This window comes from Otolemur garnettii, unplaced genomic scaffold, assembly GCF_000181295.1.
Source record: "Otolemur garnettii isolate 467f Iridium unplaced genomic scaffold, OtoGar3 scaffold00236, whole genome shotgun sequence".
Taxonomy (NCBI): Eukaryota; Metazoa; Chordata; class Mammalia; order Primates; family Galagidae; genus Otolemur; species Otolemur garnettii.
The window spans coordinates 1037876-1050740 of record NW_003852631.1 but is presented as its reverse complement, the minus strand read 5'-3'; the positions used below and the strand labels follow the sequence as shown (position 1 = coordinate 1050740).

The 12865-nt window shown below is 41.2% G+C and overlaps 1 protein-coding gene and 1 non-coding gene across 2 annotated transcripts in view; one reads left to right on the top strand and one right to left on the bottom strand.

Moving 5' to 3' along the window:
• Positions 1–2605: 2605 nt before the first annotated feature.
• Positions 2606–12865, bottom strand: part of ERICH6 (glutamate rich 6) — a 38886-nt gene continuing 28626 nt past the window's right edge. The window contains exons 11-14 of the mRNA XM_023508277.1: positions 11909–12088; positions 9658–9857; positions 7210–7438; positions 2606–2869 (exon numbers count right to left, since the gene is read on the bottom strand). Coding sequence (XP_023364045.1) covers positions 2606–2869; positions 7210–7438; positions 9658–9857; positions 11909–12088 — 873 coding nt within the window. The remainder of the gene's footprint in view (positions 2870–7209; positions 7439–9657; positions 9858–11908; positions 12089–12865) is intronic.
• LOC111722319 lies at positions 4180–4283 on the top strand. The gene has a single exon (XR_002771151.1). It is a non-coding gene; the product is annotated as a U6 spliceosomal RNA (small nuclear RNA).

Below are 12865 nucleotides of genomic sequence, written 5' to 3'. Positions count from 1 at the left end.
TTAATACATCAGAGATATCTTTTATATCTCCATCTCTGCAGGCTTTGCCAAACACACTTTTTTGCCAAGTTTAGCTGGTGCAGAAATTTTTAATTTCTTCACCAATCAGTTACATTAAAGTCTATATATATGTCTTCAAAAGATGATCATTTTATCTGTGCAAAAATTTATAAATAAAATTTAAAATTGTGTATCTAAATTTGTGTATCAACAAAATGAAAATAAAATTCATAATTCTCAGATGAGGAATAAAAGTAGACAACAGTTCACACTACTTCTTTAGACTTTAGTCAGTGTTTACCAAACTTTTTTATCTCAGGGCACACTTAACCTACAGTTAAACTTCCATGGCACACTTAAATTATGTTGATCAAAAAAAAAAAGTTAAAAAAAAAAAAAGAATATACTTACTGTGCTTTGAACTTCTTTTGAAAATAATTCAACTGCTGATCTTTAAAAATTTTTGCGGCACACCGGCTGAAAAATCACTGCTTTAGGAACATCAGTAATTTCTTCAACATTTACATCTGGAAAAACCTACACATTTAAAGTGTTTTCTTTTCCCTCAATTAATGCGATATTGCTATATGACAACTTTATGGCTAGAAGAGAGTAGTTTTTTTAACCAAGGGGAGGTCTACAGAAGAAAAAAAGTATTTAGTGTTTTTGAAGAGCTTTTTATTCAAAACTGAGATTATCTAAAACAGACATATGGAAGAGAAAATATTGATATATAAAATCTTTAGCATACCCCAATCTACTTTTGGCATAGATAGATGCTGATAAAAATAAGATTGCTATTTTAAGAAATTCAGTCCCTTAAATAAAACTAAATATATCTATTGATATCTATATAAATATTTCTATATTGCTATCATATAGATATATTATAGATATATTTTCCACTTAGAAACACTGTCAGTCTTAATACATGTTTAAAGAAACAGCATAAATTCCTATATTACATGTGATAAATTATCATTTAGTAAAGTAGATTCAAAATAACATTCTGGCATTAAACATGAAGCAACATGGAATATCTGCTACACCCCATTATTCTGCTAATCTCAATTAAGGCCTTAGTATCTGCTATGGGCTCAGCACCCCAAAAGTAATTTTTATTGATGTACAAAAACAGACTTCAGTTAGGGCTTTGTCGTGATGTGCTATTATATGCTAATTTTTTTAGAGCTATACTGATACACGCTAGCTCAATTAACTTAATACTTCTATCTACTTTACGGAAACTAAAAGTTCACTCAACAAAAAAGAAGAGGTTAAAGGAAAAAATGAAAAAAAAAATATGAGTCCAGGAACCTCTTTTTTTCACAAAAATAACAATGAGGAAAGCAAGAGTGAAAATTAAAAAAAAAATAACATTGGTGAAATACTGCATGCTTCTTCCACTTACTACTTTCCCTTCCGTTCCCTTCCTGCACTTCCTCAGGTGACTCTTAGTAGAAAACCAATTATAATTTGGTACTAGGCTGTGATGGGGGAGTAGGCTTTAAGATGTTAGAGTCGCTAAGTGATTTCTATATAATAAGCAGCTGAGCCATGAGGAGGGAAAAAGAAGACAACAGGCTGAATGTGGGGCAACTGGGAATTGAGAGTGGGAGGAAAGATTTAGGGAACAGCCGCTCTGTTCATCTCTCCTCACATGTTAGCACCATGTTTGAATTCAGCGTAAGGCACGTCCCCTGTACATTTCACCCTCTTCCAAAGCACAGCAGAATGACAAGTCCCAGGAAATTGGAGAGCTGCGGGGTCCAGGGCTCCTTCTCTGTCTGGAGGGTCCTCTACCTCCAGCTCTCAACTCTGCTTTCTGTTCTAAAGTAATCTCAGCATGGGGCGGAGGTTATGACGCGGGGCTGTCACTGCAGATTCAGCAACACCCCTCCCGCCTCTCCCACAGTATAGGAAATCCATAACGTCTGTCATCTCTCCTGGCTGATTCACCAGTGTGAATGCAACCTGTATGATTTACCAGTGAGACGCACCTTCCTGAGCTTTGTAAGGGGGGAAAGGAGCAGCCATCACTCATCTGTGGCAGGAGGCGGCGACATCTGGGCAGATGGCGGTTTCTTGCATTTCCTGCCCTATACTATGATGCTGTAGCAACTTCCAGAAGCGTTCCTGCCAGTCTCTAGCACTTTAAGCTCACTTAAGGCTTTATTCAGTATCTGCTATGGGCTCAGCACCCCCACAGTAATTTTTAATGATGTCCAAAACATCAGTGAGGAAGTGTGAGCAGCTAAGATCATTGGCGGTGACTTTGTGGCTTCCAGAGATTCCTTCCCTTCTGACTTCCCTGAAGGCCAGCAGGGTGTGGACCTCCCCTAGCCCTTCCGGGGTCTTGGAAACATCTCATACTTCCTGCTTTCCTCTTCCTGTGCGAAAGACACCCACACTTTTGCTGATTTGCTCATTCTCTGGTTTTGAGCAAGTGAGTTGTTTAATTTTCTGAACAAGAATGCAAACCAAGAATGTGTTCTAAATTCATAATATGGCATATTTCTTGGTATTTCCTAGTATAGGTTTTTTGAAACCTCTCAATCCTCCCCCTCAAAAAAACTCAGCAAGACATATGAAAGTATCATCATAGTTAAATTTTTGTATTTATTATATTATTTATTGTTTTCATTGTATCTTGCTTTATACCAGAGCTTTGGCAGAGGGCAATTAGTTTTAGAGAAAGTGAGGAAAGGTAGGAAGGTTGCTTTAATTTTTCCCAAACCTGGCTTGAGGGAAAATTCACACATCCTTCAAGTTTATGAAACAGGCTTCGAATCTTTATTAAACTGGCCAGCAGGATAAGGTCATCTCCACTCAGATATCGGAGGATTGGAATCTCCTCAGGGTTTGGTAGCTTTTCAGCAAAGAGAAAAAGAAGGGAAGCTCAGAGTCAGGGGTGGCACTGGGGAAGTGGGCAGAGCTGAGTCTGGGGCTAATTAGGGTTAGATTTCCCCACTAGGGTCCAGTCTAGTTATCTGTAAACCGGGGCAGTGGTGCCATTCTAATTCTAACTGAAAGAGCTGAAATGCTTTAGAGACTCAGAAGACTGAACGGAATTTGGATACATTCAAAAGCTTACAATTTATTCAACTAATTTAACCAGTACAGACTGAGGAAAGTACAAAGAGGCCGCTAACATAGTCCCTTCCCTGGGAAGTGCCGGGTGTGGGAGCTGTGGTGGGTGTGAAGGCTGAGTATCTATGGGGAAGGCAGGGAGGGGGCAGTTTTCCTCGGAGAAGGGAGGACCTGTTTGACTAAAACTCCTTTTCCTTCTCTTCTAAATGTGCCCATACCTCCTGGTCCAAAGTGACCTGCCATTGCCCTTCCTTGGCCTCTGTTCTCCCTACTTTTACATAGCCTGTGATGATTCAAGGCTGCTGCTGTCTCCTTGCAGTGTCAAAAACCTGGATGGCTCTGTTAGGATGGTCTTGCCTGAGGTGCTTCCCGCCTGTGGCTTCAGGGCCAGCCTAGGAGGGGCATTTAGCCTCAGTGGGGCAGGTTAAAGCCAAGCAAAGTGACCCCTTAACTGCAAAAGATGAAAGAACTTACAGCGTCCTTCTGCATTTCCACGTCTCCCTCCATGGAAAGGAAAGAAGGTAGGAAGTATGAGGTAGGAGAGGGACAAATAACAAGAATAAAACAAGATCTTTAACCTACACTTTAACACCACATTCCATACAGTGACAAAACTTTACAAATTAAACTGACAACGGTTCTAATAAGAAAGACTTCATCAGCAAGAATCCTTTTAAGGAATTCCGGAAACCCAAAGCAGAGGAGGCCTTATCTACGGAGCGATAAAGGACCAAATGGAACTAGGAACCCAAGACACTCACACTGTGAGCTCAAAGTCGATGGAAAAGAGGTGGCGGTGGGACCCTGAGGTGTACAGTGTCGCGCGCTGGTGCCCACAAGCTGAGCACTGGCCCCGGCCCGGCCTTCTGCCCCTCCACAGCACATACCACAGTGATGAAAAATAAATCTCAGTAAGTAGAACAGGGAAAAAGAGTACAGAAAGGGAAAAAAGGAACATACAACTGAGAATCGCCCTATACTTGAGATCGGGAAGGGGAGGCACCAAATTTACCTGTCAGAGAGACTAAAACACAATTAATAGAAAAGGAAGACTTTGGGATATATAGAGAGTGACTATTTTCTGAGGCTGCTCACCTTTTGGCAGAACATACACTAAAGTTGGTGCGATACAGAGATTAGCATGGCCCCAGCGCAAGGATGACACACAAATTTGTGAAGCGTTCCATACTTTGAGACAATCTAATACACACCCACATAAGAGAAAAACTCGAGTCAATTCAAGTTGGGGGGAAGGGGATTGAGGGACAGGGTAGAGGGAAAGAGAGAGAGAATGATTGGGGTGTTCCTACCGTGGGCAAGGTAGGGGTGTACAGCACACTTCTTGGGTGCAGGACACAACTATAGGGGTACCCTACCTAACAAATGCAAACATTGTAACTAATTATTGGTACCTTTGCATTACCTTGAAATTAAAAAAAAACACTCAAAAAAAATTTTTTTCTGAGGGATTTGAGAGAACGTTTCATCAAGGAAAATAAGCAACTTAAGAGTACTTGGAAGTTAATTCTTGCATATAGAAAGATGTGTTAACAATTTTAGACTAACCATACAATATAGCATACTAAAAGACTGGGTGGCACCTGTGGCTCAAGGAGTAGGGTGCTGGCCCCATATACTGGAGGTGGTGGGTGCAAGCCCAGTCCTGGCCAAACCACACACACACACACACACACACACACACACACCAAGACAGTCTTTTAGATTGAAAAAAGCAACAAAATCTAACTACAGCCTGGTGGCTTACACCTTAATCCTAGTACTTGGGAGGCTGAGGCTGGGAGATTGCTTGAGCTCAGGAGTTCAAGACCAACCTGACCAAGAGCGAGATTCTGTCTCTACTAAGAACAGAAAAAAAACTAGCCAGATGTTGGGCCAGGTGCCTGTAGTCCCAGCTACTTGTGAGGCTGAGGCAGGAGGATTACTTGAGCCCAGGAGTTTGGGATTACTGTGAGCTATGATGCCGTGGCACTCTACCCAGGGAGACAGCATGAGATACCGGCTCAAAAAAATAAAAAAAAATCTAGCTATATATATATTGTTTTCAAGAAACATAATATAGCTCAAAATGACATGAAAAAGATCAAAAATCAAAGGATGAAAAAAATATACCAAGCAAATGCTAACAAAAAGAAAGCAAGTATAGCAATTTAATAGCAGACGGAACAGCATGTAAGGCAAAGGCTATTAAAAGGAAAACTGGGAATAAGATGAACAAATTAGGAGCATTATATACATTTCTCAAAAATAAAACCAAGGATATAAAAAGAAAAGAATAGAGAGATGAGTGAATAAAACAATCAGAATTTTATATCAACAAACAATACACCTTTTTAGATAAATACACATGAAACACTCATAAAAATTAATTTAGAATTAACTTAGAAAATAGCCAACTGCTCAGCCACATTCCCTGACCATTTAGAAATTAATAAGAAAAGGATAGTAAATCCTTATAGGTATTTGAAAATTCAATGACTATTGAATAGAAGAAATCAAAATAGATATTATCAACTATTTAAAAGCAAAAGTAAATAAGAATACTATATATTAAAACTTGGGGCAAATGAGTGAAGAGGCACTCAGTGCTAAGGTATAGGAATGGGTATTGCTGGTTCAGATGGATTGGTCAGGAAAGGACTCTGTGAGCAGAAACCTGAAGGAAGCAAGGGAATAGCCATATGTTAATGGAGAAGGAACAGTTTAAGTTATAAGAGTAGCATGTGCAAAGGCCCTGTGGCAGGATCATGCCTGGTACTTTCTAGCAATACCAAAAAGGCCTGTGCAGCTGAAGCAGAGTAAGGAAGAAAAGAATAATACAGAGAGACTATTAAAACAAGGTTGTTAGGTCATATACAGCAATTTGGGCTTTTTCTAGAGCCTTGGCTTTTGCTCTGAGTAGATGAGAAGCCCCTGGATAGTTCTGACCAGACTTAAGGTTTCAAAATATCACTCCAACTAATATGCAACATACCACAACCAAGTCTCTACAAAAAACAAAAACACGAGCTGGGCCTGGTGGCTCGTGCCTACAGTTTCAGCTACTTGGGAGGCTGAAGCTTTAGCCCAGGAGTTTGAGGTTGTGGTGAGCTATGATGAGGCCACTGCAGTCTAGCCTGGGCAACAGGTCTAGACTCTATCTCAAAAAAAAAAAAAAGATGAAACAAAGGTCCTCAGAGTTTAAGGATCTTGTTCAAAGTCACACACTATATATGCATATAGATACACACAAATCTCTGTTTACATCTATCTCTATATCTATATTAACCTACCATTTACTGAATACTTATTCAGTGCCAAGTACCACGCTCAGCACTTTGCACCCTCACTGAATCTTCATAGCAATCTGCAAGGTAGGAATCTTTATCCTATTTTATGGATAAGGGACTGAAGTTCAAGTTCATCCACTTAGTCAAGTGGCAGAGCTGAGGTTTGAAACCGCAGACTGTACAACCCAAAGTCCATGTTCTTAGCCATTGTGTATTATTGCCGGTCACTGAGAGGGTACTCTGGGCTGTGCCCTGGGCGAGGCAGGGGGATACAGGAGTCAGTAAAAAGAGATTCTACCCTTTAGGTGCTCACCGTCCAAAAAGAAAGGCAGCTGTGAGGGCAAGAAAGGCAGGAGTTCAGTGAGTGCAGGGACAGAGGCCAGAAGGTGGGAAACCCAGAGAAGGAAATGGTCAACGCTGTTTGGCTGAAGGACCAGGAGGAAGCATCTCCAGGGAGACTGGGCTTAAGCTTGGTCTTGAACGTAATTAGAACCCAGGTCTCCTGGCCCAGCCCTAGGACTCTTTACCATAGCAGGGAGAAAAACAAACAATATAAAATCATAAAACAAAATCCTGAAAGCAGCACTGCTCACCCATAGAGCAAACACTCAGTGTTACTTGGATCTAAGTCTGAACTAAAAGGAATTTCAGAAAGAAACGAAAAGGCTGCCTGGATTCCACATGAAGCGTCCCTGTGTGTTTTCTCATTGAGTTCCAAAATTCTTAGTGGACAATAGTTTATACACTAGTGTATTCTATCAGTAATAACATTAACAAAAATTATTTTACTCATTATTCTAAATGCTTTCAATTATTTTAAAAATATACCTACCTTCACTTTGGTTCCAACACTGATTCTTGCCTGTTGACCCATTGCTAGAAAAGTGATGGAAATCTTGTCTTGTTCTAAGATGCGAACTCCAACATAATGGTTCAAAGCCAGAAAGACGGGTTTAAACGAAACAAAGGGTGAGGAAGCGATGGAAGCTGACCAATTCCAAGCCCTTATTCTGTTGCCAGCTTGATCTGAATACTGACCTCCCACGATATTGATGTATACCCTGGGCAGAAAGCAAATAAAGAAAATCACCAACAGTAACACTGTCACAGAATGCTGGAATTAGCCCTGTCACTTGCTAAACACGGGGAGTGACAGTTTATGTGAACCAATAGCACGTGAGTGGTGGAAACCTCAGGTAACCTTAGGGTGATAATATTACACCTGAACTCTACAGTAAAGTACTGTGTCCAATTTGAGGCCATACTGATAAACTAAAATGGGTTCGAAGGACGGAAATGGGATGGTAAGGGGGTCTGGAGGGATGAAGAGGGAGCAGGGAAAGTTAAGTCTGGAAAAGAAGAGAGATAGCAGAGTAGGCCTTTACTGAAAGGGGGGAAAGACCAGTGCTTAGATTCACGCCAAAGAGAAGAGCAGTGGGTATAAGTTCTGGGGAAGCCCAAGTTGACCTCAGTCCAAGAAAGCTGCTTCCTAAAAGTGTCCACCAACTGGGAGCCAGGAGGGCTTCCAGGAGGCCTTGAATTGGGCTGGGTGGGTAGGGGACAGGCTCAGCAATGCCTCTGAGCCCCCTGCAGTGGAGAAGAGTTCTGTAATTGAGCAGAAGGTGGAACTTAGACCCACTGGTCCTCTCTAATCTCTTTGGGTCACCAGTGCCTCTTTTTGCTACACTACACGTGGCACTCAGCACAGTGCCATTCTATGCGGCTCTCTCCTGGTCATACTCTCTCACCTGCCTGCATTGTGGGTCACCACTCCCACCTTGAGGCAAGGGAAGAGGTATAGTTCTGGGTCATTAGAAATTGGCTTCATTTGATAGATGAATTGGCCATGAGATCCCACAAGAGTAAGATAACTAACATCTCATTTCCCCAGGATTGATTAGTGGTAGTAATCTAACACCAGAAGCACAATGAGAAAATGAGGTGATTATTGGATTGTATTTGAGAAGAGATATTTAGTTTTACCTTGAAATGTGGGTGAAAATAATATTTGGCTAAAATTGTCTGGATAAATCAGTCCTTTGTTTATTTAATAAACATTCTTTGAGTCTATACCACATAAAGGTCACTGCTGTATACTGGTAAAGATTGAGGATGTGCCTTTAGGTAACATCAGTCCAGCAGGGAAAATGGACTTGCTACATGAGAGGCAAATAGCAAGTCTATGAAGGTATCAAGGAGCAGGGTCAGAGTGCCCAGGAGTTCAGTTCGTGGGTCAGGGGCTTCATAAAATCATCCTAGCAGGACCATTGGTTTCTAATCTTGAAACCAATTAGTATTGGTGACAATTAATAGAGCCCTCCGCCAAATGTTACACAGAATTACTATTGAACCCTGGAAGGTAAGCAGAAAATTTCTAACATATGGATTGACTACTGATTTGGACTAAAAACCCAAATAGCTCACTGTGTCTTAACTTTCTCAAGTACAAACTCCTGGCCTCCTTCCTCCTTGGCCTCTCAAAGTGCTAGGATTTCAGACACGAGCCACGACATCCTGCCTTCCTAGAGATTTTGTTTGTTTATTATTGCTGTTGGTTGTGGCTATAGGAAGCTTCCTAGTTTTTATTTTTTGAGACAGTCTCTCACTATGTCTCCCAGGCTAGAGTGCCACAGCATCACAATTCACAGCAACCTCAAACTCCTGGGCTCAAGCAATCCTCTTGCCTCAGTCTCCTGAGTAGCTGGGACTACAGGCACCCACCATAACGCCCAGCTAGTTTTTCTATGTTTAGTAGAGATGGGGATCTCAGTCTTGCTCAGGTTAGTCTCGAACTCCTGAGCTCAAGCAATCCACCCACCTCAAGCTCCCATAGTGCTACAATTACAGACATAAGCCACCACACCCATCCTAGGAAGCTTATTAGTTCCGACTGTATCTCAAGAAATAAAAACAATGTAGCAACTGTTGATTGACAAATTATTTCCATAGATGAAGCACATTAACATCATCCTGGCATAGGCTCTAAAGACTGCCTTGGTTCAGAAGCCAAATTTCTAGAATTACCATACAATTCATTAATACTTTTTTTCTATATTCCAATTATGTAGTTCCTATTTTCTTACTGTTTATAGAAAGACTATGCTGAGCTTTGTTTTATACAGTTGCTTGGGATTTTTCTGAGATGGCATAAACCAAAAATGCCTCTATCTAAAGGCCACAAAATTAACCTTCTTAAAGCCATTCTTATGATTTAAAAAGAAGAAGAAAATTTCACAAACCAAAAAACCAAAATGGTAGCAGAAGCAGCCTAGAAGCCTACCACACATTTCCATTGTGATGATAGCAGGAACTTCTGCCCGAGGAATCCAGCAGTGCCAGGATAGTGGGGTTAGTAGATGTGTCTTCTTGGATGATACAAGTGAAACCAGTCTTCTTGTTGGGCACTCGAATGATGGCTAGGTTTCCAGATGGATAGCTGAGGTCAGATAAGGTCATGTAAGTTGTTCTTATGGTCCTTGACTATTGTGGAATAAATTCGCTTTAAGGGAGAGCTCTTTGAAATACTAAAGCATTCTGAATATAAGCATAGCATTTTATGCTTTTTATGTGGATCCAAATATATTTATGAGATTCAAAAATCCCCAACAGGCTCCGCGCCTCTGGCTCAAGTGGCTAAGGCGCCAGCCACGTACACCTAAGGTGGTGGGTTCAAATCCAGCCTGGGCCCGCCAAACAACAATGACGGCTGCAACCAAAAAATATAGCAGGGCGTTGTGGCAGGCGCCTGTGGTCCCAGCTACTTGGGAGGCGGAGGCAGGAGACTCACTTGAGCCCAGGAGTTGGAGGTTGCTGTGACCTGTGATGCTACAGCACTCTACCCAGGCAGACAGCTTGAGTCTCCCGTCTCAAAAAACAAAACAAAACAAAACAAAAATCCCCAACAAAATATTAACAAATGAAATCCAGCAATATGTAAAAAGGATTATGCACCCTGATGAAGTTGGGTTTATCCCAGGAATGCAAAGTTGGTTAAATATCTGAAAACCAATTAATCTAATATGCCATATTAACAGAAGAAAGAGCAAAAGACACACAGTCATTTCAAGAGACAGAAAAACTATGTGACAAATATTAAATAAATAGCCTGGTCATTAGGCAGAAGTTCAAGCGATAGATAACAAAAGTGTTCCATGAAATTAATACTGAATTCTGGTATTAAAAAATTACATGCTGCTCCTGGATATGCAAACTGGTACACATTTTCTGGTTGGTGGTGGGGAGGCAAAATCTATCAGAGTTTTAAAATGTCTAAATGTCAGAATTTCTATCCCTTGGTATTCAATTCAAAGAAATAAATGCTAAGCATGCAACAAAGTATACAAGAAGCTGTTCATTGAGCTGTTGTGTGGGATAGCAAAAACTGTGAAACCACCTTTGTTTGCTGATAGGAGATGGATTAAAAGAATTATAGTGAAATTCTATGTGATAGCAGGAACTTCTGCTATCTATATTTATTGCCTGTTATATAACATTGCTTATTTTATAATATCGTTACATAAAAGAGCCAATTATGAAATATGAATAGTTAAGGAATTTATTTTTAAAAAACTATATACATGCTTATAGACAGGAGAAAGTAAGAAAACACATATTTTAAAATGTTATCAGCTTTTCTCTGGGTGGTAGAATTTGAGGGTAATTTTTTATCTTTAGTAGTTAAATATGAAATGTCTGATTTCAGGTCAAAAGTTTAGTTTATTATATCTCAAACAAGAAACCTTACAATTGAGGTGACGCCTGTGGCTCAAAGAGTAGGGCGCCGGCCCCATATGCTGGAGGTGGTGGGTTCAAACCCAGCCCCAGCCAAAAACTGCAAAAAAAAAAAAAAAAGAAAGAAACCTTACAATTATAATATGCAACTAAACTGTCAAACCAGTTTTGCCATCTTGATGGTAGCTTGTGTATGCCAGCCGTGAAATCTGGAGAGCGAGTGGGATGAAATTTGCAAAAGGCGTTTTCCACAGCTTGTTGAGAAGTGAGTATTTTTCCTTGAGAGAAGTGGTCCAAAGTCTGGAAGGAGTGGTGGTCAGTTGGTGCAAGGTCTGGCGGCTGTGGTGGATGACAGAGAGTTTCCAAGTCCAGCTTCTGTAGTTTGAGTAAAGTCGTTAATGTGACATGTTGCGAGAGGACTGGCCTGTCTCTCCTGTCCGTTCTCAGCGGCTTAACTGCAAGCAGCCTCATCATTTCGTCTCATTGGTTGTAGGAGACCAGTAATCGGCAGACCAGGTTTCGTGAAGCTGTAGCGGATAATTCTAGTGCTGGACCACCAGACAGACACCCTTAGCTTTTTTGATGAATATTTTGGACTGTGTTTCGGCACTTCATCTTTATCTAACCATCATGCCAAATGTTTGCTATTGTCAAAAAGAATCCATTTTCATCACATGTAACAATATGGTGTAGGAATAGTTCATTTTTATACGTCACAGCAAAGAGAGGCAAGCTTCAAGATGACTTCTCTTCTGATGCTCATTTAATTCACACGGAACCCATCCAGCCAATTTCTTTACCTTGCCCATTTGTTTCCCATGGTCCAACATTGTTGGAATAGTAACATCAAACCTTGCTGCTAATTCATCTGTAGATTGAGATGGATTCGCTTCCACTACAGCTCTCAGCTCCTCATTATCCACCTTGCGCTCAGGGTGGCCACATGACTCATTTTCAAGATTAAAATCCGCAGAACAGAACTTCTCAGTCCATAGACAGACGGTATCCATTAGTCACAGCCTCCCCAAACTCATCACTGATTTTTCAAGCCGTCTTATCTGCATTGGTTCCACAATGGAACTCGTATTCAAAAATAACATGAATTTTTGATTCATTTATGGTTTCCCAAAAATTTCTCTAAAAAAATTTGAAATATCACAAGCCAAAACATGCATTTGAGGCCAGGCATGGTGGCTCATGCCTGTAATCCTAGCAATCTGGGAGACTGAGGCGGGTGGATTGTTTGAGTTGAGGAGTCCGTGACTAGCCTGAGCAAGAGCCAGACCCCATCTCTAAAAATAGCCAGGCATGGTGGCGGGCACCTGTAGTCCTAGCTACTTAGGAGGCTGAGGCAAGAGGATTACTTGAGCCCAAGAGGCTGAGGTGGCTGTGAGAAATGATGCCACGGCACTGTACCACGGGCAACAAAGTGAGACTCTGTCTCAAAAAAAAAAAAAAGTGCATTTGAAAGACTGAGGATGAGCCTTTACAATAAAAATAAAACAAGAAGTGTCAAAGTGAAATGTCAGAAAAATCAACCATTGGCTCAGCGCCTGTGGCTCAAGTGGCTAAGGCGCCAGCCACATACATCTAAGGTGGCGGGTTCGAATCCAGCCTGGGCCCGCCAAAACAACAATGACAGCTGCACAAAAAATAGCCGGGCGTTGTGGCAGGTGCCTGTGGTCCCAGCTATTTGGGAGGCTGAGGCAGGAGACTCGCTTGAGCCCAGGAGTTGGAGGTTGCTGTGAGCTGTGATG